Source organism: Amphibalanus amphitrite, unplaced genomic scaffold (genome assembly GCF_019059575.1).
Source record: "Amphibalanus amphitrite isolate SeventyFive unplaced genomic scaffold, NRLGWU_Aamphi_draft 001695F_arrow, whole genome shotgun sequence".
Taxonomy (NCBI): domain Eukaryota; kingdom Metazoa; phylum Arthropoda; class Thecostraca; order Balanomorpha; family Balanidae; genus Amphibalanus; species Amphibalanus amphitrite.
The window spans coordinates 67,923-91,852 of record NW_024883188.1 but is presented as its reverse complement, the minus strand read 5'-3'; the positions used below and the strand labels follow the sequence as shown (position 1 = coordinate 91,852).

Sequence of the window (23,930 nt, the reverse complement as noted above, 5' to 3'; positions counted from 1 at the left end):
GGTGGTAAGACGTTCGAGGAGACACTTGAGAAGCTCGAGCTAGTTCTAGACAGGCTCCACCGAGCCGGTCTCACGATCAATCTGGAAAAGTGCTCCCTGTTCCGTTCGAGTGTCAAATTCTTGGGACATGTGGTGGATGAGAGTGGCTTGTCTCTCGACCCCGACCGTGTGAGCAAAGTGCGCGACTGGCCGATTCCGCGGACAGCCAAGCAGCTCTCCTCATTCCTAGGGCTGGCTGGTTACATGCGCAAATTTGTCAAAAATTTTGCGAGCATCTCTGCACCGCTCTTCAAGCTGTTGCAGAAAGACGTGAAGTTCCAGTGGTCAGAGGAGGCGCAGTTCTCGTTCGACCAGCTTCGCAAAGCCCTCAGTGAAGCCCCAGTGCTGACGCTGCCCGATTTCAGCCGAGACGCAGGTCCTTTTATTCTTGATTGTGATAGTTCTGACACCCAGGCGGGCGCCGTGCTGCTACAGGTTCAGGGTGGCGTGGAGAAAGTGATCGCGTATGGGAGTCAGAAGCTGTCAAAATCGCAGATGAATTACGGTACCACTCAGAAAGAACTGCTAGCGGTAGTGATCTTCGTGCAAAAGTTTTCTGCGTACCTGGAAGGTAAGGAATTTAAAGTACGGAGTGATCACGCGAGTCTCCGATGGCTGCTCAATTTCCGCAACCCGACTGGCATGCTTGCCCGCTGGTTCCAGATCTTGTCTCAGTTCCACTTCACCATCGAGTATCGCCCAGGCGCCCTCCACACAGTGCCAGACGCTCTCTCCCGCAGACCAGACGAGCAGACTGATCAGTCATGTCAGACGGACCCAGAGACTGAATACTGCTTTCAGGTAAGGTCAGACGATTGGTCGACCAGCTACATTCGCTCGGAGCAAGACAAGGATGAGGATATCGCGGAAATATCGAAGTGCGTCTCCGCGGGAACCAAACCTAAAGCTAAGGATCTACCCCAGTCGTGTCGCAAATACTTGTCGCAGTGGTCCAGATTGCGACTGGTGGGTGGAGTTCTGTTCCGCGTGTACAGAAGAAGGCCTGGCGATTCTGATCAGCTACAGGTAGTGCTGCCCAAGAGTCTGATCTCAGGGGCGCTGACTTCTCTGCACGCCGGACCCACGGGAGGTCATTTCGCTAGTGATAAGTTGTTAGCGCAAGCTAGGTTAAGGTTCTGGTGGCCCGGCATGGCTGTAGATATAGAAAAGTTCTGTAAGTCGTGTCACCGCTGCGGCGAGCGGAACAAGCCGGTTCCCGCCCCGCGAGCGTCCCTGGGCCAGCTGCCAGCCTCATCGCCCATGGAGGTAGTAGCGCTCGACATTTTGTCTGGCCTGCCAGTGACGTCGCAGGGGCACAGACACTTGCTCGTAGTTATCGATCATTTTTCGCGATTTGTAGAGTGTATTCCGTTGAAGACACAAGAGGCGACTGAGGTAGCTCAGGCGTTTGTCAGAGAGTTTGTGTCTCGATATGGGGTGCCAAAGACGATCCATTCGGATTTGGGTGGCTGCTTCACCGGGGAAGTTATGAAGCTCACGTGCCAGTTACTGGGGATAGAGCAGTCACATACCACGGCATTCCATCCGATGGGTAATTCAATCTGTGAAAGAATCAATCGTACTGTGCTTGGTATGCTGTCTAAATTCCTTGAGGATCACGAGCACTCAGACTGGGACATCCACCTGCCCCTTTTGATGCTCGGGCTCCGCAGTCAGGTGCACCGCTCCCTCGGCGTGTCACCGTACTGCGTACTTTTTGGCAGGGAGCCAAGGCTGCCCGCCGATGCCGAGTACGCCGGTCCTACTCGGTGCAGGACCCGACCCATCACGGAGTATCTAGAGAGGCTGCAGACCAATCTGCGTGCTCTGCACAAAGTAGCACTAGAGAACTCGAACAGAAGTCATCAGAAGAACAAGGAGATTTATGATAGAAAGCTAAATGAGAATAGTTACCTACCCGGAGACAAAGTGTATCTGCATAAGGGAATCGTTCCGCGCGGTCAGTATTACAAGTTTTTGCGTCCTTGGAAGAGAGCAGTAGTAGTAGATCAGGTCGGTCCTCTGAACTATAGGATCAGACTAGAAGGAGCTAGGTCTACGCTCATCGTACACCACAACAGGTTGAAGCCTCGAGTGGATACCGGAGAAGGTGAGTCACCGGTGACCGCACCGACAGCGTCCGTCTCACGGGCGGACCCCGCCGCGAGACCACAGCCGGCTGTCGGGACAGCAGCAGGCGTGACCTTTCCGACAGGCCGAAGGAGGATGGATGGTGTCAGTGACAATCAGCGGGTAAGTGGTGCGCAGTGTGAAGGTAGGCCTAGTTGCCAACCAGCTGACGCCGCTAGTCTTGACGACTCAGGACCGCCGGCCCTGTCCCTGCTGAATCCGTTCGCCATATCTTCCGCCCCGCAGACACTCCCAGTTCAGACAGAGACAGCGCGTGAGACACGTGAGACGCCAGAGGGAGTCGCAGAACCGATAGCAGGTTCAGCTCCGACTGGAGCAGCAGAGGTGCCGCCCGACGTGGCGAACACTCAGGTTACCGCAGATATGCGCAGTCCCGAATTGCGTAGGTCAACACGAGTAGTCATTCCTCCCGACAGGTATTCGCCGTGATTTTCCGTTGTGGGTACCTATCACACAGAGCTGCTGTGTGCTGCTGTCGTTTTTAATGTTTAATACTGGGTGAAAGGCAATGACATTGGGCGATAACTTGACTTGAGATTCCTATCGTAGTAAGAACAGCTGCAAGCGAGCCTTAGTGTTACCTCTGTACAATGGGCACCTAGGTAGTTCTCTAGCGAATGGAGAAGCGCACGAGCTGAGCTGCAATACGGAGTTATTCAGTTGAGACCGAACATGTTTAGCCGTCCAGTTAAAAAAAAAGTTCCTTTGTTCGTAGGTCGATGCGTTGTATTGTATGTGTAAATAATCGAGAAGTTTCTTCGCGTTAGGGAGGAAGGGTGTAAGCGGATTTCCGCTTACATGTTATGCGAGCGGATACTGGGCCTACCAGAAGTGAAAGTCGCAACTCTAAATTCGTCCGGCGCTGCAATAATGTCCTTGGTTTATTGTCGCGTGTTTAGTTCTATTTAGTTATGATACTGATTTGTAATGACTATTTTATTATTTAATATTGTTCGGTACCAATGTTTCTTTAGTTATGTGTCATATTTCTTATCCGAAGAGTTTTAGACTTCCTGTAATGATTTTGTCCAATGATGTAGCCGCGCGCCACGCGAGAGCCAATCAGGTAATCGCTTATTCTGACCAATGAGAGAGCAGCCGAATTTCCGTTGAGCCCCCGTCGCGTCCAGAGCGGGAATTCGGTGCGCCGCGACATGGCGAGGATCGAGATGTGCTTGGATTGCGCCTGCTTGAACGGTGGGTTTCAACTTTCGTGATAATTACTGTTTATTTTATTTCACATTCTCTAATAACGGGTTTGATATTTCGTGCCGGCTTTGTATGTGTCGGGATTGTGACAGTTGTTTGTCTTTTCTTTCTAGGGCGTTTCAATTTGTTTGTTGTCTGCTTGTGCTGAATACACGCTTGGTTGGCTCCGAGTTCGGCGTGTGCCTCTGACGCCAGCGGCCGGGGCTAGACGCTTACATATAAAGGGCCGAGCCGCCTCGGCGGGGTTTTTCATTTACGTTATTTGTATATAAAGTATATCCACGTATGTTAAAGTTGTAATTAGAGGAATCTGAGTCCAGAAAATGGGTCTCCTGAATGGCGGCTATCAACGGTTTTTTATTTAATATATAGTTCTTGAATTCGCCCCAGTGGCTCACTAGAGAGGAAGTGTTCCACTGGAGGACGAATTCATCAGATCGATGCATGTTTTATGTGTGTTGAGTGTTAAACAGATTTTTCACGAGCAGCCGCCGCTGCGGCTCTGGTCTTCATTCCCTCTGACGGGGTTGGGGACGGGGCGCGTGTCGTGGCTCGCGGATGCTGAGTGTCTGCGTTTACATGCTGGCTCGCCGCTGAGGCGGCCTCATCCGTCTCTAAGTCGGCGGGCGGAGAGGCCACCGGACCCACGATTGTAGAGACGGTCTCTGTGTCAGAAACGTCTGAGTCCGCCCCTGTGTCCACGATACTGTCGACCCATGACTCCATCACCATGTTGCCGGTGCTGTTTGGAACCGATTCGTCGTCGCCGCGGTCGCACTGCGCCTGTCCCGGGGTGACAGCCGGAGGACCGGCCGACGTCTCCGTCTGCTTTCCGTCCGGGCTGAGGGGCGATTCAGTCACCCGCTCCGGCTCAGACGCGGGGGTCTCCACAGCCTCGGGCGCGCTCAGCTGTCGACGGACAGGGGCTTTCGGGGTGCGACTCTGGACCGGCGGGTTTTCGCGACTCGGTACGGTGTCCGTGAGTGAGGCCCTGCGTGGAGAGGACGAGAGCGCCGGATATTCAGAGGCACCTGACTCCGAGTAGGAACTCGGCGGGAACGGTGGGGGCGGGGGTGGTGGCGCCAGCTTGGCTTTGAGCTTATTTTTTTGGTACTCCCATGCGGGGCACATCCGATCCCAGGCTGGGTGCGGGCCACCACAGTGGCCGCACCTGTAGAGGTCCCGGTCGCACTCATCGACCTTGTGGCCGGATGTGCCACACTTCAGGCAGTTCAGTCTCTTTGACCTGCAGGTCGTCTGGTTGTGGCCGAAGCTGCCGCACTGTCGACAGAGGCGGGGGCTGGGCTCCCATTCCCTGACCTCCAAGATTTCATATCCCGCGTATATAGCCGGTGGGCAGGTAAGGCCCAGAAAGTGGATTTTGATCCTCGGGTTTGGGGTGGGGCCACGCGAGCGGAGTCGAGTGACGAGGGTGACCCCCTGCGGCCGCAGTTCGTGTAGGAGCTCCGTCTCGTCCATGTTTTTCAGTGATGGGGCAAATACAGTGCCGGCCACCGAGTTCAGTTTGGTGGCAGGGCTGGCGGCGACTTCGTTGCCGAGGAAAGTCTGGATCGAAAGGGCCAGCGAGGCCTGAGCCTTGTTTTTAACCCGGATTAGAAGAGATCCCGATCGGACTACCTTTGCGGTGACAACCGGGCCGATTAAGGTGTCGAGTTCTCGTTTGATTCGAAACGGTGACAGACCCTGGAGGGACCGATCAGGACTAGTCAGGATGATAAACGACTGCCCGTCAGGCACGTCATCTAGCGGCTCCCAGCCTCGACCAGGCGAGCCCGGAGAGGAATCTTCGAGGAGGGGGCGGGTCAGGGGAGGGCGGGGGCGGGACAGGGGAGGGGCCATGTTTAGAGAATGTAGATGGTTGGAAATGCGCCGAAAAAAGCGTGCCAAACGCACGAAGAGGGTTGAAAAAACGAGATCTCACAGGAGGCACACCCAAGAAACGAGTATGAAGGAAACTTTTGATGGAGAAAGAAGCAAATTAACAAAACAGAGACGTAACAGCAAGGAGAGAACAGAGAACCTTACCGGTTTGTTCAAATCACGATTTTCCAGGTGGGAAAATGGCCGACACTAAACCGACGCGGACCGAGCGCGGCGCAGCACCGCCGCCGCCAGAATTCAGCAGAAATTCACAACGATGAGGGCCAAAAAGAGAATACCGAGAATGATAATTTCGAGAAAGTACTGGGAAAGCTAGCCAGTAGCCGCGCAACAACAATCGCTTAAGATCTAATATCTAATAAGCCTAAGAGCAAAATCGCACACGTGGCGCTGTCGCCACGTTAGTGCGACTGCGCATTGACACTTGCCTTTCGCGCCGCTGAAATAGGAATACGGATATGTTCATTCGCCGCCTGCCGCAGTTGCGCAGAAGTTGTCCCAAAATGACCAAGGAGCCAATCAGAGCTCATGTTTGTCAATTCTTTGTGGGATTAAAAAACATGACAATGTCATGATGACATAAAAACAGCGTCAACACCGACTGGGGGCTTAGCTTTTACTGCCTGGCCTCCGGGGGTTGCCTCCGGGTGCCCTTTCCCGCGCGGAGTCACCTCCCTGTCCCTCTTCGTCACCCTCCTACACATTATTAAACGATACAGGGTTTTTTCCCCGCGCTATTTTGGCTTCAGCGCGGGGTTTTTCCCTTTGCAATAGGCGCCGGGTTTTTCAGTTCGTAGAACTTTTTCCCTGGCTATTTCACCCCACAACCGAACACTGACACCTTGCACAAGTATGACTGTGTGTATGAATGTTAATAAATACATGAACCAATGCTGTGTTTTCGGTTCCAGCACTTTCTTTCGGCACTTCGGCAACAAGTAAGTACTCCCGTTAGCTTTGCCACACCTAAGATAGGCTCCCACGTTGTTATTTGCTCCCGGGTTAACATAAACCGGTTTAACGTAGCTTTTGCATCCCGGCTAAAATGCAAAGGTCCCACCGCTCGAGACTGGCACTAGGCTGGCCGAGCAAAAAAAACAAAAAAAAAAACATAAAAACCATAAAAACATGCCCATTTGATACACACGCAGTAGTACAGTACACCACTGAACTTCATAATGCAGTAGCAGGGCACTAAAGAGTGCAGTAGGTACACGCACGAAAACGCAAAACCGTGACAAAACGGACAAAACCAAGCGCAAAACACACGAGTAATCCGCGCATTTCCCTGGCTCCATAGGCGGCGGAACGGGGACTGGGGAGGTCACCGGGGCACCGTGCCCCCCTTTGATTTCGGCATTTTAACATTAGCCCTATGGGCGTTGCATGGAAAGAATGGGACCAAAAGTCGGCAGTGCCCCCCTTTAATTGAAGGTGTTCCGCCGCTACTGCCTGGCTCCCCTGTACGACCACGCATAGCAAATTCGCCCAATTTATTTTCCAGGAAATAAGACGCCTCCGGGAAAGTGACAGCGCGCACGCGGCTGGATATTTTTTAATAGCCCCAATGCAAACGAAGGCAGTGCTCGAAGGAAGGGCGCTGTAATGTCTTCCTCGCGCCTAATTTTTCCCGGAAGTCGCTCTACCCATTCGTACTGCGTCCGGACATAAGCAAGCACGATCGTCACTTATAGGTAAGCGCCAGGCTAGCCTTCATCCCAACAGCTTCCGCAAAGAGTGGTAAAAACCAAAACAACCTTTTGTCATACATACACGATTTATTTCACCCGTAGCCGAGGATCCATCTGTTACGCACACAATAAAATAAAGATAAATATGCCGGTACACGTGTAGAGCTCGATCGTGATTTCCGGGCAGCTCGCATGACGCACAACATCGGATCGAGGCGTAGACTAGACGCGATAAAACAACGACTAAAACGTGCGTCGTCCCACTGGACCGGCAGCGACCGGCGTCCTAACAGGACAATTCGACACCGGGCGGAGCCGCACAGCGACGGAAACTGTGACCGGAGCGGCACTGGGGGACTCCGGAGCCGCCCAGAAATCCCCGTAAGTAGTTTGTGCTCCCGTGAGAACGCTAGGCGGCCAGCGCAGCGAGGGTCGCGCGCCGCGCCGGCTCCGCCGACCCGGGAGCCGCAGGTACGGAGCGGGCCGGCCGCGGACCGGCGCGCAGAGGGCGCCACACTCGGCCCGAATCGGTACAGGGTCCACACGATCACCGGTCCCGGTCCACACGGACCACCGATCCCTCAATAACAGGTCCTCAGAGGCAGCGCGCAGGCAGACACTCGTCACCAAAACGACATACCCTATGCAATTGATATCATGATAGGCTCAACGGCTTAGCTTAAATAAAGGTAAGTGTAGAGCTCTGTGTGCAAACCAGTTCCGTGCTGCGGCAGAAAATCAGCCGCAGCAGGACACTCTCACGTGCCGTGCCGTGCAGTGCTCCTCTTTCACACTCACTGTCACACGACGCCGACCATCACAGGCGCGCCGGTCCGTCAACACTCTGAGAAATAAACAACCTTTGTAACCGGTAACAATCACTAGCCCGGTACCCGGCCGGCGCGCGCGCCACGCGGCGCAGCGGGTCGTCTATAAGTAGGATATATCACAGACTGGTCTCTCCGTCTCTGCGGCCGGTGTGGGCCCGCCTTTAGCTGGCCACTGGACAGGTCTGGTCCGCTGAGGGCACGCAGACGCCCGCGCCGGGGACGGGGCTTGGGTCGGCTGAGGCCGGCCAGTCCCGCGCCCGATGTGACTCCAGCGTTGCCTGCGGAGCGAGTGGAGAAACGTCAGATGGAAAGCTCGGACAAGCGGCCCCCCGACCCCATCCAGCCGGTTCAAATCATAGAGATCTTATATACATAGAGATGACACGCCTATGTTAAAGCACTTGATTTCGTGGCGATTCAGTGGGTCTTTTTAAGCAATGTTTTCTGGGGTGCCATGGCCCGTGACTTGTATTTTGTAAGGATTCGGTCAAGGAGATTGTGTTCACATCCGCTTATTTTTAAGTACAGTTTTTCTTTTTTGTCTAGCTGTGACGCTTTCGAGCGTTATTATTGAAATGAAATTAGGCATGTTTTAACCTTATGCTCGTACCAGGTACTGCATGTATCATTAACCCTCGCCGTCCGACGGGGGGGGGGGGGGGCTGCCGCCTCCCTATAGGGTTTTTCACGATAGCTCCGAACACGCAGGCGATAGAGAGCTGAAACTTGGCATACCTGACCTTTGATCCAAGCCGCATCTTGTGACACCAACTGCATTTTCAGGTCAGGTCAGGTCACTGACCTGTGACGTCATAAGTGAACCTCTGCACAGTCCTCAGATGTCGCAACTTCGCAACGCCGTCAGTGCCAGAGGAAATTTCACAGGGAGATGAAACTTACAGGATGTAGTATCATCCAGAGGTCTCACAACTTGTACATATATCTCGGATTTTCACTAAAAATCACATGAGGTCAGGTCGGCCACGTGATCTCACCATTAGGTATAAGTCAATGGGGAAAAATGAAAACTGCTATGTTAGCGCCGACTGAGAACTATCTCAAACTGTCTCCAGCACATGGAATCGTGATTTCTTGCACGCCTTGCAAGGTCCGATGCTTCACTTTTGCATTGTTGACATTGCGTGGCGTCATTTATGGTCACTTGGGTCATTGATTAAAGAAAGCGCGGTTTTGAGGCTCATGATTACATATATAACTGCAATGAAAACCGTAAGACGGTTTGACAAAAGTCAGTTTGTCAGTTTGGCCAACATGTCTTATTTTCTTGGCCCTATATTTTGAATATAATTATTAGCATGAGGCTTACGGTTTTCATTGCAGTTATATACTTGGGTCATTAGAGTTTTTCATCAATAACTCCCCATCAAATTGAGTTAGCGAGTCGGGAAAGCCACCAATAAACTCAGGAAGACCTGCCGATTCGAGTAATATGTAACATGACCTCTTTCAACCAGCTTCGTGATCTGGGGAGCTGACCTGCCCTTGACCCGAGGTCAACACCCCAAGTTGACCTCACCCGAGCAAAAAGTATACCATTCGACGCGCCTGAGCGAGGCGAACACGATGATGCCAAAATCGCGGCTCTCCGACCGTTTTTTTGCGAAGTTATGAAAAACTGAACCCTGGCCCTTGGTCACTTGACCTGACCTCATGAGACCTTAAAATCGGGTACCAGCCCCTGCGTCTTGTAACGGCGCACACGCTTGTTTCTTCCGCGACGCTCTAGCTTCATCAGGGGCGAAACGGCGAGGGAAATCGTACCAACCCCCCCCCCCCCGGCCGGCGCGTATGTAGAAAACCAATAGGTCCGGCGAGGGCTAATGTATCATTGAATGGGAACATGCAACATATGTATATTTGAGCTTGCACCGTGCTCAGAAAGGTTCAAAACAGCCGTTTTCACGACGGTTGACCGAAAGCGCCAAACTTGACCAAATCTCAAGGAACCTACCCTGAAAATTCCATGAACCTGACCCAAATAACCTTAGACCTGTAACCGTTTTTTTTTTGGGGGGGGGACCATGTCAGGGGGGCCATAAAACATGCATCGCACAACCATAGTAAATAGTAAAGTTGGTTCATGTGCTGACCCTTGGTGACCTGACCTGTGACGTCATCGGTGACCCCGGGGTCAATGAAATTGGAGTTCCGTCGACAAATTTGACAGGGCTATCGAACATCGTTTAAATGTTACGGATCCGTCCAGTAGTTTCGGAGATACGGGAGGGGGGGCAAAAAAATGCCCCCCCCCCCCCACCGCGCGGAAGGTGGCCGGGAGGTCCACCGCCTGCCGGGTTGATGAGAGCCTGAATGAGAGAGAATGTTTTTAGGCGAGCTTTTAAGGAATTCAATAAAAACACAAAATGAAATCATGCTACAAATTTCATTGCTTACCACAGGAATGAAATCAGCTAGGAAAGAACAGCAATATTTTAACCAGCAAAACGCCTTTTGGGGCGACCAACGGAGCTAGCGAGAGGGTGGGCCTTGGACAAGCGAATTTGCAAGGGACACCTCCAACTAACTTGTGCACTGCACCCTACTAACCGGTCCCTAGCGATGTGCCAAATTAAAGCGCAATCGGCCCAGCCGTTCTCGAGATCTGGAAGCGGCACCCTGCACGTGCACACGTGCAAAATGGGTCACAACTGACTTTTGCACGGCAACCTACTAACTGGTCCCTAACCATGTACCAAATTTCAGCACAATCGCTTCAGCCGTTCTCGAGATCTGGAATCGACCCCTGCACGTGCGCACGTGCAGCAGCACCCCAACTGTGGCACATGGATATGCATTACCTAGTGGGTGCCTACCTACATACCAACTTTCAGCGCAATCGGCCAAGTAGTTACCAAGATATTGCAACAATTGCAAAACTGACACCTCTTCGTTTTGCACGTGGCACGTGCATAAGCGGTCACCCACATGCATCGAGAATAGTCCAATACTTGGTAGAAGGAATGAAGCTACCCTATAAAAATCATCGAATGTAAATCGGTCAAGTGGTTGCAGAGATATAAGCCTCGCAAAAGCGTAACCACGGCCGGCCGGCCGCTCATACTCAGAAATTTCCGTTAATCTACGAAAGACTACGCTTGCTTCGCTCGCTACGTAATAATTTCTTCAGACTAACAATGCCTCAGCCATATTGGCACGCTACTGGCTGAAAATAAGTTGCTTAAAAAGACCCACTGAATCGCCACGATTTTAAGTGCATGTCATCTCTATGTATATAAGATCTCTATGGTTCAAATGGGTGTCAGTTACATCAGCAACGAAAGGTTGCCACAGTAAGCTAAAGAAGCCAATTTTCAGGGATAATTTACGACAGATTTTATCGACACGTGGGAACCTCCCTATCAAATTAAAACTTAAAATGACCGTCGATAGTGTCGAAAACAAACTGGTAGCTCGTTATTAAATGTTTTCGCACCACCAACCACCTCAATCAAAGCACAACGCAAGTCTCAATCCACCCTCTCGACCTCCTGACCTCCCTTTATCCCCTGCTGTCTCTCCCCCCTCGCTTCCGCCGCCATCATACCTGCAGGGTGGCCAGGGCGGACTCGCTCTGTTTGAGCAGCGCCGTCACCGAGTGGACGATCTCCTGCCACTTGTGTAGCTCGGCTCGGTGCAGTCTGTCCTGCTGCTGCACCACTCGCAGACAGTCGTCCACGCTGTGCGGCCGACTCCGGCTGTCGGAGGCGGGGGGGGGGGGGAGAGTTAGATGGGTTTGGATACTCAGAAGTAATGTCGGAGATCGCGGCAGGGGATATGACAGAAGAAAGCACAGGGTTCTTAGCTGAGTGAACCATCCATTGTCACAAACTGTCACACGCAAATGAGTGACGCCGGCGCCCATAAGAAACCCAAAATAAACCACGTTCATCTCTCTTCCAAGAGCCCGCTGCCTGTGCCTTGTTCCGTCCCCACCCCCAGCCGCGTCAGCAGCCCGAGTATCACCTGAGCTGCTCGGCGAGTATGTCCCGGTGCGCGAACGCCTCCGTCTGCTCCCCGAGCCGCGACATCCTCAGGTAGAGGTAGCCGTTCATCAGCACCAGCAGCAGCATGAAGGCCATGACGGCCAGCAGGAGCCGGTCCGATGTGGCCGGACGGGACTCGCCGCCGCTCAGTGGCGACACTGCAACACGGACAGACAAAGGTTAGATGGCGTGGGGGTCAGCAGAGATTAGGGAGCAGTATTCTGCCAACATGACTGCTGCACACAGAGAAACGAACAATGAATCAGAAGGCATTTCCCTCGGGGTCCTCCCATGCTATCGGTTTACAGGTTACGCTTGAGCCCATCCAACACGTTACGGTTCAATGACTTACTACTGCCCTTCTCCTGAGCCATAGCCAATAGGTCGCTCAGACTCTCTCTCACTTAGGACTATCGGCACTCCTTAGCCCCATATCTGAACGGGGTCCAACGCCTTCCATGATTCCCCATCACACGTTCGGCTCCCTTACACTCAACCCCTCTCCCACCCACCCTCTGTTCGGACAACACTCACTCATCTCCCATCCATTTCCCCATTCTCCACCGACCTTTGGCGCCGCGCGGGCTCAGTGTCACGGACGCCTCGCTGAGCAGGTCGGCCCCGGCGCCCGCCTTGCTGCCCGCCCGCCGCCGCTTGGCGCGCCGGTGCTTGCTGATCTCTCCGGTCGTATCGAGCAGCATCTGGTTCAACAGGCTGTGGTGCTCGTCCATGCCGTCGTTGGAAGTCTTCTCGATGAAACCTGAGTGGGTTTGAGCAAGTTTTAAAAGCCCGTATCACGAGGGTCATCTCGGCATATTTGCTACATCGATTCCTATGAAAGATAATAAAACTAGGACATGGAACGGTCTCCGATAGCGCTTGACGTATACTGTTAACTACTCAGCCACTAACAGGAAATTCCTCGAATTTGTCTGATAACCATCCAGCTATCAGTGGCCTTGCAGTCGCACCTCAATGACGAAACAAATGATACACAGTTTAATTATCTCCCTCGAGACACTGTAGTCCCCATCGCAAGCACACAACCCACCTTTGAAGAGTGTCGATTTTCTGAATTTGACCATACACCAGATGTTGAGCCTGGTCTTTCTGCTGGACAGTTTCACCAGGCAGTAGTGTTTGATGAGGTAGAACACATCTGCCATCGGCACCCCGGAGTTGTTGACCTCGGCGTCGACGGCGTACATGTAGCCGGCCTGACTGGAGGGCAGCATGGTCTGCTCCTCGGTGACGGTGGTGGTCTTCCCCAGCGGGTGGTTCACGTCCAGCTGGAAGCGCACGCTGCGCACCTTGGTGCCGGCCTCCTCACCGTCCTGCCACTCACTCGACTGCACGTCTGTGGAGGAAGGCAGTCGGTGAGTTAGAGACGAGCGGTCGTGGACAAGCAGACCAAAGGACCACCCGACCAACAGACACAATGTCTTTGCATTAATATATTTGGACTCACCAACATCCAACCAATATCTTTGGATCACAATAACTTGGAGCGCACAACACACGTGTTTCAACTCTATAACCCCACACCGTTATCGCTCACTAACCGTAGTATTTCCTCTCGCGCTGGAAGGCCTCGGAGAAGTCAGAGTGTGTGAAGAGCAGTGTGAACACCTGGTCCACATGCAGCGGCAGCTCCAGAGAGGTGACGTGCCGGCCCACGTGCTGGCTGCCGTCACAGCCGAACGCCGCTGTCAGGAGGGAGAGGGGGTGTCAGACGCAGCGGCGATGGGTTGGGCTAGGCGGCAATTATGGCTGGGAGGGGGCGAGGATCTATCTGTGTAAGGTTAGGGTGTATGGGGTCAGCAATACACTGCAGTAAAGGTGGTCCCTAGGGCCCGAGGCGCTGAGTTTTTAGTTAATCAGAGCTCAGATTGTGTGATATGTGCTCGACAAGGCCACCATTAAGTAATTACATTGATAAGGAATAGGCACGGTAAGAAATATCACAAAAGTCACATTTCAGGCACGCGCACTCGTGATTAAAACCGCACGCTGACCTACGACTGACACGACCACACCCATGGAGCATGATACGGCACCTCGCGAGTCACGGTCTGCGCGTCAGGGTGCCACTGAAGAGGTCGAGGTTGGGATGTGGGGTGTCGTGGCCGCCTACAACTGATCGGAGGTGATACGGCAGACCCACAGGCTACGAGCATAATCGGCTGAAGTGCGACAGAGCCAGCTGAGGCATAGGGGTACCGCAGTGGTGAGGTGGGACAAACCGTAAGTGATTCAACGAATTCCTCAGCCGCTGAACAGACTAGCCGGTAGGATATTACGCCACCGAGTTACACCACTCCAATGTGACGTCACCATGACGTAATTAGCGTGTATCGGAGTCTGGAATGTGATACGGATCTGTTCAGGAGATGGAACCGCGACTGGCAAAGTAGCCGGGAAGTGGGACAGAATCGCTACCGGCAAGGTCGGGCATAGTTAGATAACATAGCTGAGACCGCGGGGATAGGAACCGAAACCCCAGCTGTTTGAGACCAAAGAAAGATGTTCAATATTACGAAGCTAGCTGAAGGGAAATGAATAAAATGATCAGCTATACAAGCCGATAAGAGATCCGGCTTGAGAAAGAGTGGAAATTTTGCGCTGAAACGGTATTGCAACTGACGGAATCATATACTCAATCCAAAGTAAGCACAATAAACGCAAAAGGATCATCCGAAAAACCTGCATGCTTGAGCATAGTTATGCTCAGTGGCGTAGCCAGAAATCAGCGAAAGGGGGGCCATGGTGCTCGAGGGGGCGACTTTTTCCCTTCAGAGGGGCGCCATTGTCAGCTCGCGACAGGGGCGTCAGTCTAAAATGTAACGTCATGTTCATGCATGATTTACTAGGTGCTGCAAAATACGAGTATAAAAACTAGGTTTCGCTGATGCAATTTGCAGCCCGGTGTTGTTTTATCAAAAAACCTTGATCTTGATGAATATTTAGCACGATATAGGAAACGAGTTCAGGCTACGGACATTTTATTCGAAAAAAAACGCATCCATGCGAATTCGAAACGGTAAAACATACATTGATCGATGAGCATACTTTTTATTCTTTGCAAAAAATTATACAGGTTCACTCACTGATCCAAAGTGACCTGTGGGCTGCAGCCTGTGGTCGACCGGAGTGGCCGTGCTTAGAATATAGGGGAAGTTGGGGGAACGCCGAATACTTTTTTTCTGACGCCCGTAGCACGCAAGGTAGACAACATAAGCTATTCTTGTTGGCGTCATTCGAGAGGCCAGTCTTTTGCCTTTCAAACATACCAGGCGCATTTGATGAATTCGCATACCGTTGAGCGCACAAACTAAAAATATCAAAGAAGTGACTTTTTCGGCGTTGCCCCGGACTGCGGGGAAAGCCGAAAATGGGAGAAATGATCTACGGGGAATGACGACATTGATGTTTTGCCACTTTATCTCAAACTTTATCCAGAATTTATCAAAGCTGACACGCGTTTTAAGAGCTTGAGGACGCTTGGTGCACACTGGAAGTTATAATTGTGTGATATAATAAGAAAATGCCAGGTAAATAATTCCTTATAGGTAACAGGCCGTTGTGTCGGTTGAAAGTGTAATTTGTGTGACTAAAAATTCTCGTTGCTATTCTACAGCAGTAAAGTCCACGTAGCGTGCTTTAACGTGCGTAATTGCACATTTTCGGCATTACCCCAGCCAGCCATACTTTCATTTGCAGGCCCACAACTTTTCAACGTGCCGCATAAATTTCAAATAGGCAGCACACTTATGCAAAGACATGCTGAAGATTACTTGACCGAATTGGCCAGACAAACGGTAGCATAATGAGTAAGAAATGCAGCTTCAAAGGCGCATGTAGTACAAGGAACGCGTACCTTGAAAACGCTCTTGGCGCCCTCACAGCCGAAGTATTCCGAATGACGACTCGTAACAAACATGCGATAATTGTAGTCACTTAAGCTTCAGAGCATCACTGACAGGTGGCATCCATGTCTTATGGTTTTCGAAATATCTCGAATTTCGGCTTTGCCCCAACTCCGGCATTGCCCCAACTTCCCCTAAGACCGCACGTAGTATGAAGGATTCACGCTGCGACTTATTGCCGAAATTGGAATCCAGGAAAAACTTGAACATTTCAGACCATAAGATCCACCATGAGATCCCAACTGATTGTCATAACTCATACTAGCAGCGACTGCAGTCGGAGGCGAGTAAAATTTAGTCCATTTTACAATTTTGGAAACTGCCAACGGCTAACTCGGGATCCAATAGAGCTACAGCGCCGCGGAACGTGTTCCGCTCGTCGAGACGCGTCGAATGAACTACCGGGTGTCCACGTCAAAAGTGTACCCAGACTTTTCTCCGTATTTTATCTTAAAAACATCGCACTCACAAACAATTGCTCTCGTTTGAGAGCCAAGGCAATGGCAAAACAATTGCTATGCTTTTCAACTGTGTTCGGCACTCTGATGACCAACGCGTGCCGTCTAGAGCAACTGCTCTATATGAGCCGCTTTGCGTCGGGCCACCGCCGGCAGACGGACCGTGGCATGTGAAATCCCACAATGCCCCGTGCACTGGGGATCCCATTGCCTAGAAAAAGTTCAGACCATGCCTCTGCACAGCAAGAAAGTATCGGTTTGGGTGGCAATGAGGCATGGATGGGGCATTATCGGCCCCTTCTTTTTAGAAGACGACAGGGGAGAGACAAACACAACACCGTAACGCTAGAACGTTACGCCTCGGAGGCACTGGAACCATTCTGGCGAGAGCTGAAGCGGAGACGCGGGATCCGTCGCCATGAAGAATGGTTGGGGCGCCGCCTCACACCGCCAAACGGTCGCTGGAATTCCTGGAGGAGCACTTTCCTGACCGCCACATCAGCTTGAAAAGCGCGGTGGAATGGGCTCCACACTCGCCCGACCTCAGCCCTCTAGATTTCTTCTTGTGGGGCTTTCTCAAGGACTTGTGCATACGCTGGCAATCCAGGGTCGACCCAGGAGCTGAAAGACTTCATCATCGACGAGATCCATCGCCTTCCTTCCCACATGGTTGACCAGGCGATCACCCACCTCCAGACGGTCCGTCTGCCGGCGGTGGCCCGACGCAAAGGGGCTCATATAGAGCAGTTGCTCTAGACGGCACGCGCTGGTCAGCAGAGTGCCGAGCACAGTTGAAAAGCATAGCAAATGTTTTGCCATTGCCTTGGCTCTCAAACGAGGGCAATTGTTCGTGAGTGTGATGTTTTTAAGATAAAATATGGAGAAAAGTCTGGGTACACTTTTGACGTGGACACCCTGTATACGTTGACCTTGAAAGGTCATTTTGAAAATTTGACCGCACGTCAAGGTCATGACCTGACCGGAATGGGCCATGCTGCATATCAGTCGATCCGTATCGTCGAGCTGACCACATCTGACGTGTTTTCACCGCTCTAGTACGCCTCTATCAAAAGTTATAGCCAAAAAACTGCTGGTGACCGTTTTTGACCTGAGATGACCTCAGTCCTCAAGGGCAAACAGAAGGTTAACAGGTGCATTTTTACGATTCGGTGTGTTATGTTTTCCTATGAACCGATATTTTAGAGGGCTGTGAACGACATTCGTCCAAAAAGAGGCGCATTTCACTTCTCTCCCACTGACTTGAGGTTCCAAAATTGACCTTAGGTCAATTTTTTTATTTTCTTGACCTTAGGTCACAGAAATAAAAAATCCGAGATGAGCATTTTATACATATTATTAGTCTTATCAATCTCTGAAAGCTTCAAAAGTAATCGTTCAGTCGTTGTAGCTATAGCGGGCCTTTAAACTTTTTTGAGGTAAGGCCACTTGACGTGCCCTGGTCACCTGACCTTGAACGAACCTGATCTGAAATTTTCACAAGCTGTGTAGAAAAGATGTACCGGGTGATCATTTGGGAATGAGATAAAGTAAGTGGCACGTGCAGATGTGTATTCAATAGCACACCAGACAAAAGACACGTCATTAGACTCGTCATCGTGGGACATTTTGTACTGCACACTATTATACACCTGCAAGCCACTGTTCATCTACAGCAGGTGCTCTAAGTGGCCACCCCCTTCTGAGCGGCACAGCTCAGCCCGACGGCGTGTGTGACGCGCCATCTTTCGCAGCTGCTCTTCGTCCATGTTGCGGGCGAAGTCCTCAACCAGTTCCTTCAGCTGTTCCAGCGTTTGGGGCTCGCTGCGCACGATCTGAGCCGTCACCAATGACCAGAAACAAAAATCCAGACAAGACAGGTCGGGACTGTACGGCGGCCATCGGTGTTCACTGTTCCGGGAGATGACGCGGCCGCCGAACTTCGAGTGGAGGAAGTCCATCACGGGAGCAGTGACGTGCGGCGGCGCGCCGTCCTGCTAGAACCAGTACTGGTGGCGCGTCGCCCGAGCCCTCACCGCAGGCCACACCACCGTCTGCAGCATCTCCAGGTAGGCGTCGCTGTTGACGGAGCCAGTGAACCAGTGAACTGGCAGGCACTTCCCATCCACCACGCCCACCCACGCCATCACCTTCTGCCCCTGGGCCTTCTTGCATGGCACGAGCTTGTTCGGATTCTCTGGCGACCAGCACACGGTGTTCTTCATGTTTGGAGACGGATGCAGAACAAACCACTTTTCGTCACTCCAGAGTACACGCTCAAACCACTCCTCATCATGGGTTAGCCAGAATTCACAGGAGTCCATCCTGGCCATCCGCGTCATCTCCCGGAACAATGAACACCGATGGCCGCCGTACAGTCCCGACCTGTCTTGTCTGGACTTTTGTTTCTGGTCATTGGTGACGGCTCAGATCGTGCGCAGCGAGCCCCAAACGCTGGAACAGCTAAAGGAACTGGTTGAAGACTTCGCCCGCAACATGGACGAAGAGCAGCTGCGAAAGATGGCGCGTCACACACGCCGTCGGGCTGAGCTGTGCCGCTCAGAAGGGGGTGGCCACTTTGAGCACCTGCTGTAGATGAACAGTGGCTTGCAGGTGTATAATAGTGTGCAGTACAAAATGTCCCACGATGACGAGTCTAATGCCGTGTCTTTTGTCTGGTGTGCTTATGTTTTAGGGCCTTGGGTGTGCTATTGAATACACATCTGCACGTGCCACTTACTTTATCTCATTCCCAAATGATCACCCGGTATGAACAGGTGTACCAAAAACAGCGGCGCTGCGCGACGCCGTTTTTTAGATATTCGCGAAAAAACCTAAGGGGCGGACCACCCCCCCCCCCCCCCCTTCCAGCACGGCGCAGATTAATGGGAGACAATTGAAATGCTCTTCTTCTGAACGAAAACAATCTAAAACATCGGGATTCAGGTAAATATGACACATTTAATCGGTAAATGTCACTCGTGATGTGACCACTTTTATGTTACTGAGGTCATCTCAGGTCATGAAAGGTTTCCAGTAGATTTTGGACAATAACTTTTGATAGAGATATGATAGACCAATGAAACACCCTATATAATTATTTTCCTTCTCGAAAATATGGATCGACTTGTATGCAGTATGACCTTTCCCGGTTAGGTGATGACCTTTACCTTAGATCAAATTCTCAAATGCCCTTTTAATGTCAAATTCTAGTTCATTTGACTCGTCTGTCTCGAAAAATGGAACACGATGCTGGTAAACTAATCTCGTGCAGGTCTGAGCCAAGAGGTATTACAGATAAACGTCCTCCGCGAAAAGTATATTTTGAGGCTAAAACGTTTACCTTAGGTCAAATCTGAGATAATCAATAAGAGAGAGCATAAAAAGAGCTATCGAATATGCGCTTTGCTGCGGCGCTGAAGCTCAATCCCTGTCTGAATCCTGACATGCGCCACTTTGTCGAAAAATTTCAACATCGGCGAAATTTGATTTTCGGTTGTCTCTCGCTGGTGACCTGACCTTCGACCAGTTCGACCTAACCTTAAAAATGATCCAAGTAGGGCTGCCTGGTTGCTGCATCTTGAAAAGGGCCCTTGGTGTCGATGAGAAAGTTCCATTGTCCAATAATTGCCTAGCGTCAGTGGTTTCGGGGGGGGGGGGCTAGCAATCTTGAAGGGGGCGGGGCGACCGAAGTCTCCATTCAGTTTCGCGTCAGTGACTACTGGAGGGCGTCAACGACCTCGGATAGGGCGAATGTGATCTTCAGAAGGGCACCGGGTGCTCTAGAGGGGTGCAATGCTTGGATGGGGTCACTGCTGCCTTCAGTAGGGCGTCGGACGCTCTGGAGGGGCGCCATTGATCTCGGATGGTCCGACTGGGATTTTCAGAGGAGCATCAGTGGTTTCAGAAGGGCGTCATTGATCGAGGATGGGCCGACTGAAGTCCCGGCTCAGGTAGGCGCCAGTGGCTCTTGAGGGGCGCCAGCGACCTCGGATTGATGGGTCGACTGTGATCTTAAGAACGGCGTTGAGGAGCGCCATTGGGCATGGATGGGGCCACTGTTGCCTTCAGCAGGGCACTGGAGAGGGGCCATGGAGGGGCTTGAGCTTGGGTGGGCCGACTGTAGTCTCCAGGGGCGTTGTCTCGGATGGGGCGAATGTGATTTTCAGAGGGGTGCCGGGTAGTCTAGAAGGGCGCCATTGGTTTCAGAGGGTTGCCATCGATCTTAAGATGGGGCAGCTGTAACCTTCGTTTAGATGGGCGCGATCTTCAGAAGCGCGCCGGACGCTCTGGAGGGGCGTCATTCGGCTTGAATGGGGCGACTTAAGTCTCAAGCGGGACGACTTCAGTCTCAAGGGGGGGAGGGGTGGAGCGCTTGTGGCTCTTGAGGGCGCTATTGATCTTGGATAGGGCGACTGTGATCTTGAGAAGAATGCGGGTGCTTTAGAGGGGTGCCAGTGGTTTCAGGGCGCGCCATCGATCTTGGATGGGTCGATTGGGGCAGCTGTGAACTTCAGAGGGGCGCCGGGTGCTCTAGAGGGGCGCCATCAAGCTTTAATGGGGCGACTGTTCCGTTCAGGTGGGTGCCAGCGGCTCTTCAGGGGCGCCATCGACCCCGGGGGTTCGGAATATTCTGGCATCCGGAGGGACGCCCTTCAACATTTGGGGGCTCAGGTCGTATTTGGGGGTGCCCTGGAGAACATTTAGGTGTCCAGGCACCCCCAAAGAGATATTGAGTTCGACCCCTGCCTGCACATCACTTTTGAATTCATGTTCTCTCTGTAAAACGGCATAAGCCTAGTCGGCGCTAATTGGGGCGCCATTTGGGCGGCTGGGCGGAAAGGGGGGGCCATGGCCCCCATGGCCCCCCCCCCTGTATACGCCACTGGTTATGCTCCTCTTGTATCTATAAGACCCTGCTAGTCACCAGTGATAAGAGAATGTCGAGGACTAAAAAGGCTCTTCAGATGGAGCCAAGAGCTCTCCAATGAGAGACAAACGAGCACTCCAGAAATTCTCAGTACCGACATAAATGACACGCCACGTTCTTGAGAATTGAGGTCAGTTCCGACTCCCGGCTTATCTTTCAGGTATCACCGCGTCCAATAGAGGAGCGCTTACAAACGAATGTCGATAGGTGACGAGGGAAAACGCCCCAGACGAGTCCGATAGCGCGCCAACACCTGTCTGACGGTGTGATAGACAGACTGCCTTTATCGTGGGCTCTATATTACTGCTCGACACAAAACATGGGAGATGTGTAATCAGAGTAAAAGCTACGAGAAATTGGGAGTGGCCGAGCCATGATACATACAATTTAGTTATTAAATCCTTTCATATTCAGTTACATAAAGTCTGACAGAAGCGTGCTTTGTTCCAAGGTTTCCAAACGCAACAAAAATGCATTGCTTTATGGCCTTACAAAATGTTGCACGCTGAGCTCATAGCAGTGAACCCGATACCATACAAATGAAGAAATTTAACGATACGTATCACAGCGGTGAAGGGTTCGATGCGGCCTTGCAGTTTTTTGGTAGCGGAACAACGACCTTGTGTTTTAATATGAAGACGACCGATCCAATCATGGGCAAGGTCGTATTACGCAGAATGCAGCATGTTCAGTGAAAGTGCCACGTTCACGGCCAGTGGCTCTGCTTGGAGCGTGACTGTTCAAGTGTTCACTCGACGGGGAGTGTTTTACCTGATGTGTCAATCAGACTACCTAAGCAGAGCAGTCAGCAACACATTTCTTTATTATTAGCCTCCACGAGAGCGGAGATCAGCAAGGGCTACAAGCATATCTCTCGAGCTATCTGGAGATCATTGTCGTGCCCGTAACCCGGATACAACGCATCAGATTGTGGATGTCAGCGGGCTAAGTGCACGATTTCCCAAGGAATTTACTCCAAAATCAGCTGGGCTAGCCCAGCGGCCTGGGAAACTTCTGCCTTGGAAAACTGATTTTGGGCGTTGTCAACTGTTGGTGCATCATTTACTTCAGGCGGTGTCAGCAGTAAAAAAAAGGTCAACCTGCCTAGAGTTCAGCTCAGGTTGGGTCTTCTTCGGTGGTAGTAAGATATCATTTTGCGTTTACTAGATTCGTGCATACCTAGCTCGTCTTCCGTAGTATAATGGTAGTGTTAGATTGTAATGCTAGAATCAATAAGCTCTTACCTGGTTCGTCCTCGGTGGTGTCGGACTCGTCGTCATCGCGGCCGGGCGGCGAGCGCAGCGGGGCGGCCGTGGTGGGCGTGGTGGGCGCCGGGGGCACGTCACTGCCGGCCGCCGAGTCCGCCTCCAGGGGCCCGGCACCGTGGTAAAACTCCTGAGGAACAGACAGACAGACACTGTCAGTCAGCCTCCAGCGGGCCGGCGCCGTGGTAAAACTCCTGAGGAACAGACAGAGAGATAGTCGGCTGCCAGCGGGCCGGCGCCACGGTAAAACTCCCGAGGAACAGACAGACAGGGCACAAGTCAGAGCCCGCAGTCACAAAGTCAGGGCACGCAGTCATAGGGTCAGAGCCCGCAGTCACAAAGTCAGGGCACGCAGTCATAGGGTCAGAGCCCGCAGTCACAAAGTCAGGGCACGCAGTCATAGGGTCAGAGCCCGCAGTCACAAAGTCAGGGTCCGTAGTCACAGGGTCAAGGTGCGCAGTCACAAAGTCAGGGCACGTCGCAATCACGCAACAACCCAACAACTGGCTCCAAAAAGAAGGAATAGGTATTTTTCAGAGCTGTAGACATACAAGGGACTCGGCATTAGTCGAGACTGAAGCCAGACGCGACGCGTCAGAGTCCGCAGTTACAAAGTCAGGGCACGCAGTCACAACATCAAGGTGCGCAGTCACAGCGTCAGGGGCGAAGGACACGCCGTGATACACGATCCAGCGGTACAGCACAGCACAGACGGGGTGTGCACTGTGCAGGGCGATACAAGCTGAAGTCAGCATTAACTCATGTTCAGCAGCATTGTAGTTAGCCACCGTGGCCGAGGCAGCCATTTGTTCGAGTTCTCGTCTAACCCACACACAGGTATTGCAGCATGAAACAATCCACTTAGTCGGCCTCCCGACACAACACTCCACTATGCATGATGCTTGTGGGCAATTCGCAGTCCTGCGCTGTACAGCGCCACAATCGGCCAATACCAGTCGCCACCAAACCTCTCTCAGACCCCAACAGGCCCATCTCAGACATCACGCTCGACCCAGAGGTGCTGCAGCCACAGCCCCGCCGCAGCAGCCGCCCAGATACGGTCACGGTCGATCGCCAGTGACGGGCGGAGAGAAAACAGCACACGCCCTGTCACGGTGCTGATTGTAGACGGCCCAGACGCCCACCTGACGGCCCCAGACGCCGCCCTGCGCCGAGTGGTGACTCGTGCAGCCCACGTATAGATCACAGTGACAGGCAGCCCACGCCGGCCCACAGCGCCTCACGACTCACGAACATGGAACAGATACTGCTGACCAGTGACCGGAGAGGGGTGCCCCGACAGAGCTGTCAGCCGCCGAACGCAGCGGAAAATGCTGATCAGAATCGATCGGGAAGATTAATCAAACGGATTGGCAGGATTCATAGGTGATGGGATTTATGAGTTAATTTGTTATTCGTCTATCGGGACTGCATACCACGAAAATGTTGCCTAAATGAATATTATAACCAAATCAGGCAGGCTAGGTCGAGACTCGAGTATGCATGAAACGCAATACCCTAGCTGCAT

General features: G+C 52.2%; 1 protein-coding gene across 3 annotated transcripts in view; it reads right to left on the bottom strand.

Moving 5' to 3' along the window:
- Window positions 1–7,074: 7,074 nt before the first annotated feature.
- The window catches only part of LOC122374685 (protein Aster-B-like), a 52,639-nt gene continuing 35,783 nt past the window's right edge, over window positions 7,075–23,930 (bottom strand). For all 3 annotated transcript variants that reach the window (XM_043353579.1, XM_043353580.1, XM_043353581.1), the window contains 7 exons: window positions 22,382–22,532; window positions 13,389–13,532; window positions 12,878–13,183; window positions 12,395–12,586; window positions 11,807–11,984; window positions 11,388–11,538; window positions 7,075–8,100 (listed from right to left, as the gene is read on the bottom strand). In XM_043353579.1, coding sequence (XP_043209514.1) covers window positions 7,984–8,100; window positions 11,388–11,538; window positions 11,807–11,984; window positions 12,395–12,586; window positions 12,878–13,183; window positions 13,389–13,532; window positions 22,382–22,532 — 1,239 coding nt within the window. In that variant the 3' untranslated portion in view covers window positions 7,075–7,983. The remainder of the gene's footprint in view (window positions 8,101–11,387; window positions 11,539–11,806; window positions 11,985–12,394; window positions 12,587–12,877; window positions 13,184–13,388; window positions 13,533–22,381; window positions 22,533–23,930) is intronic.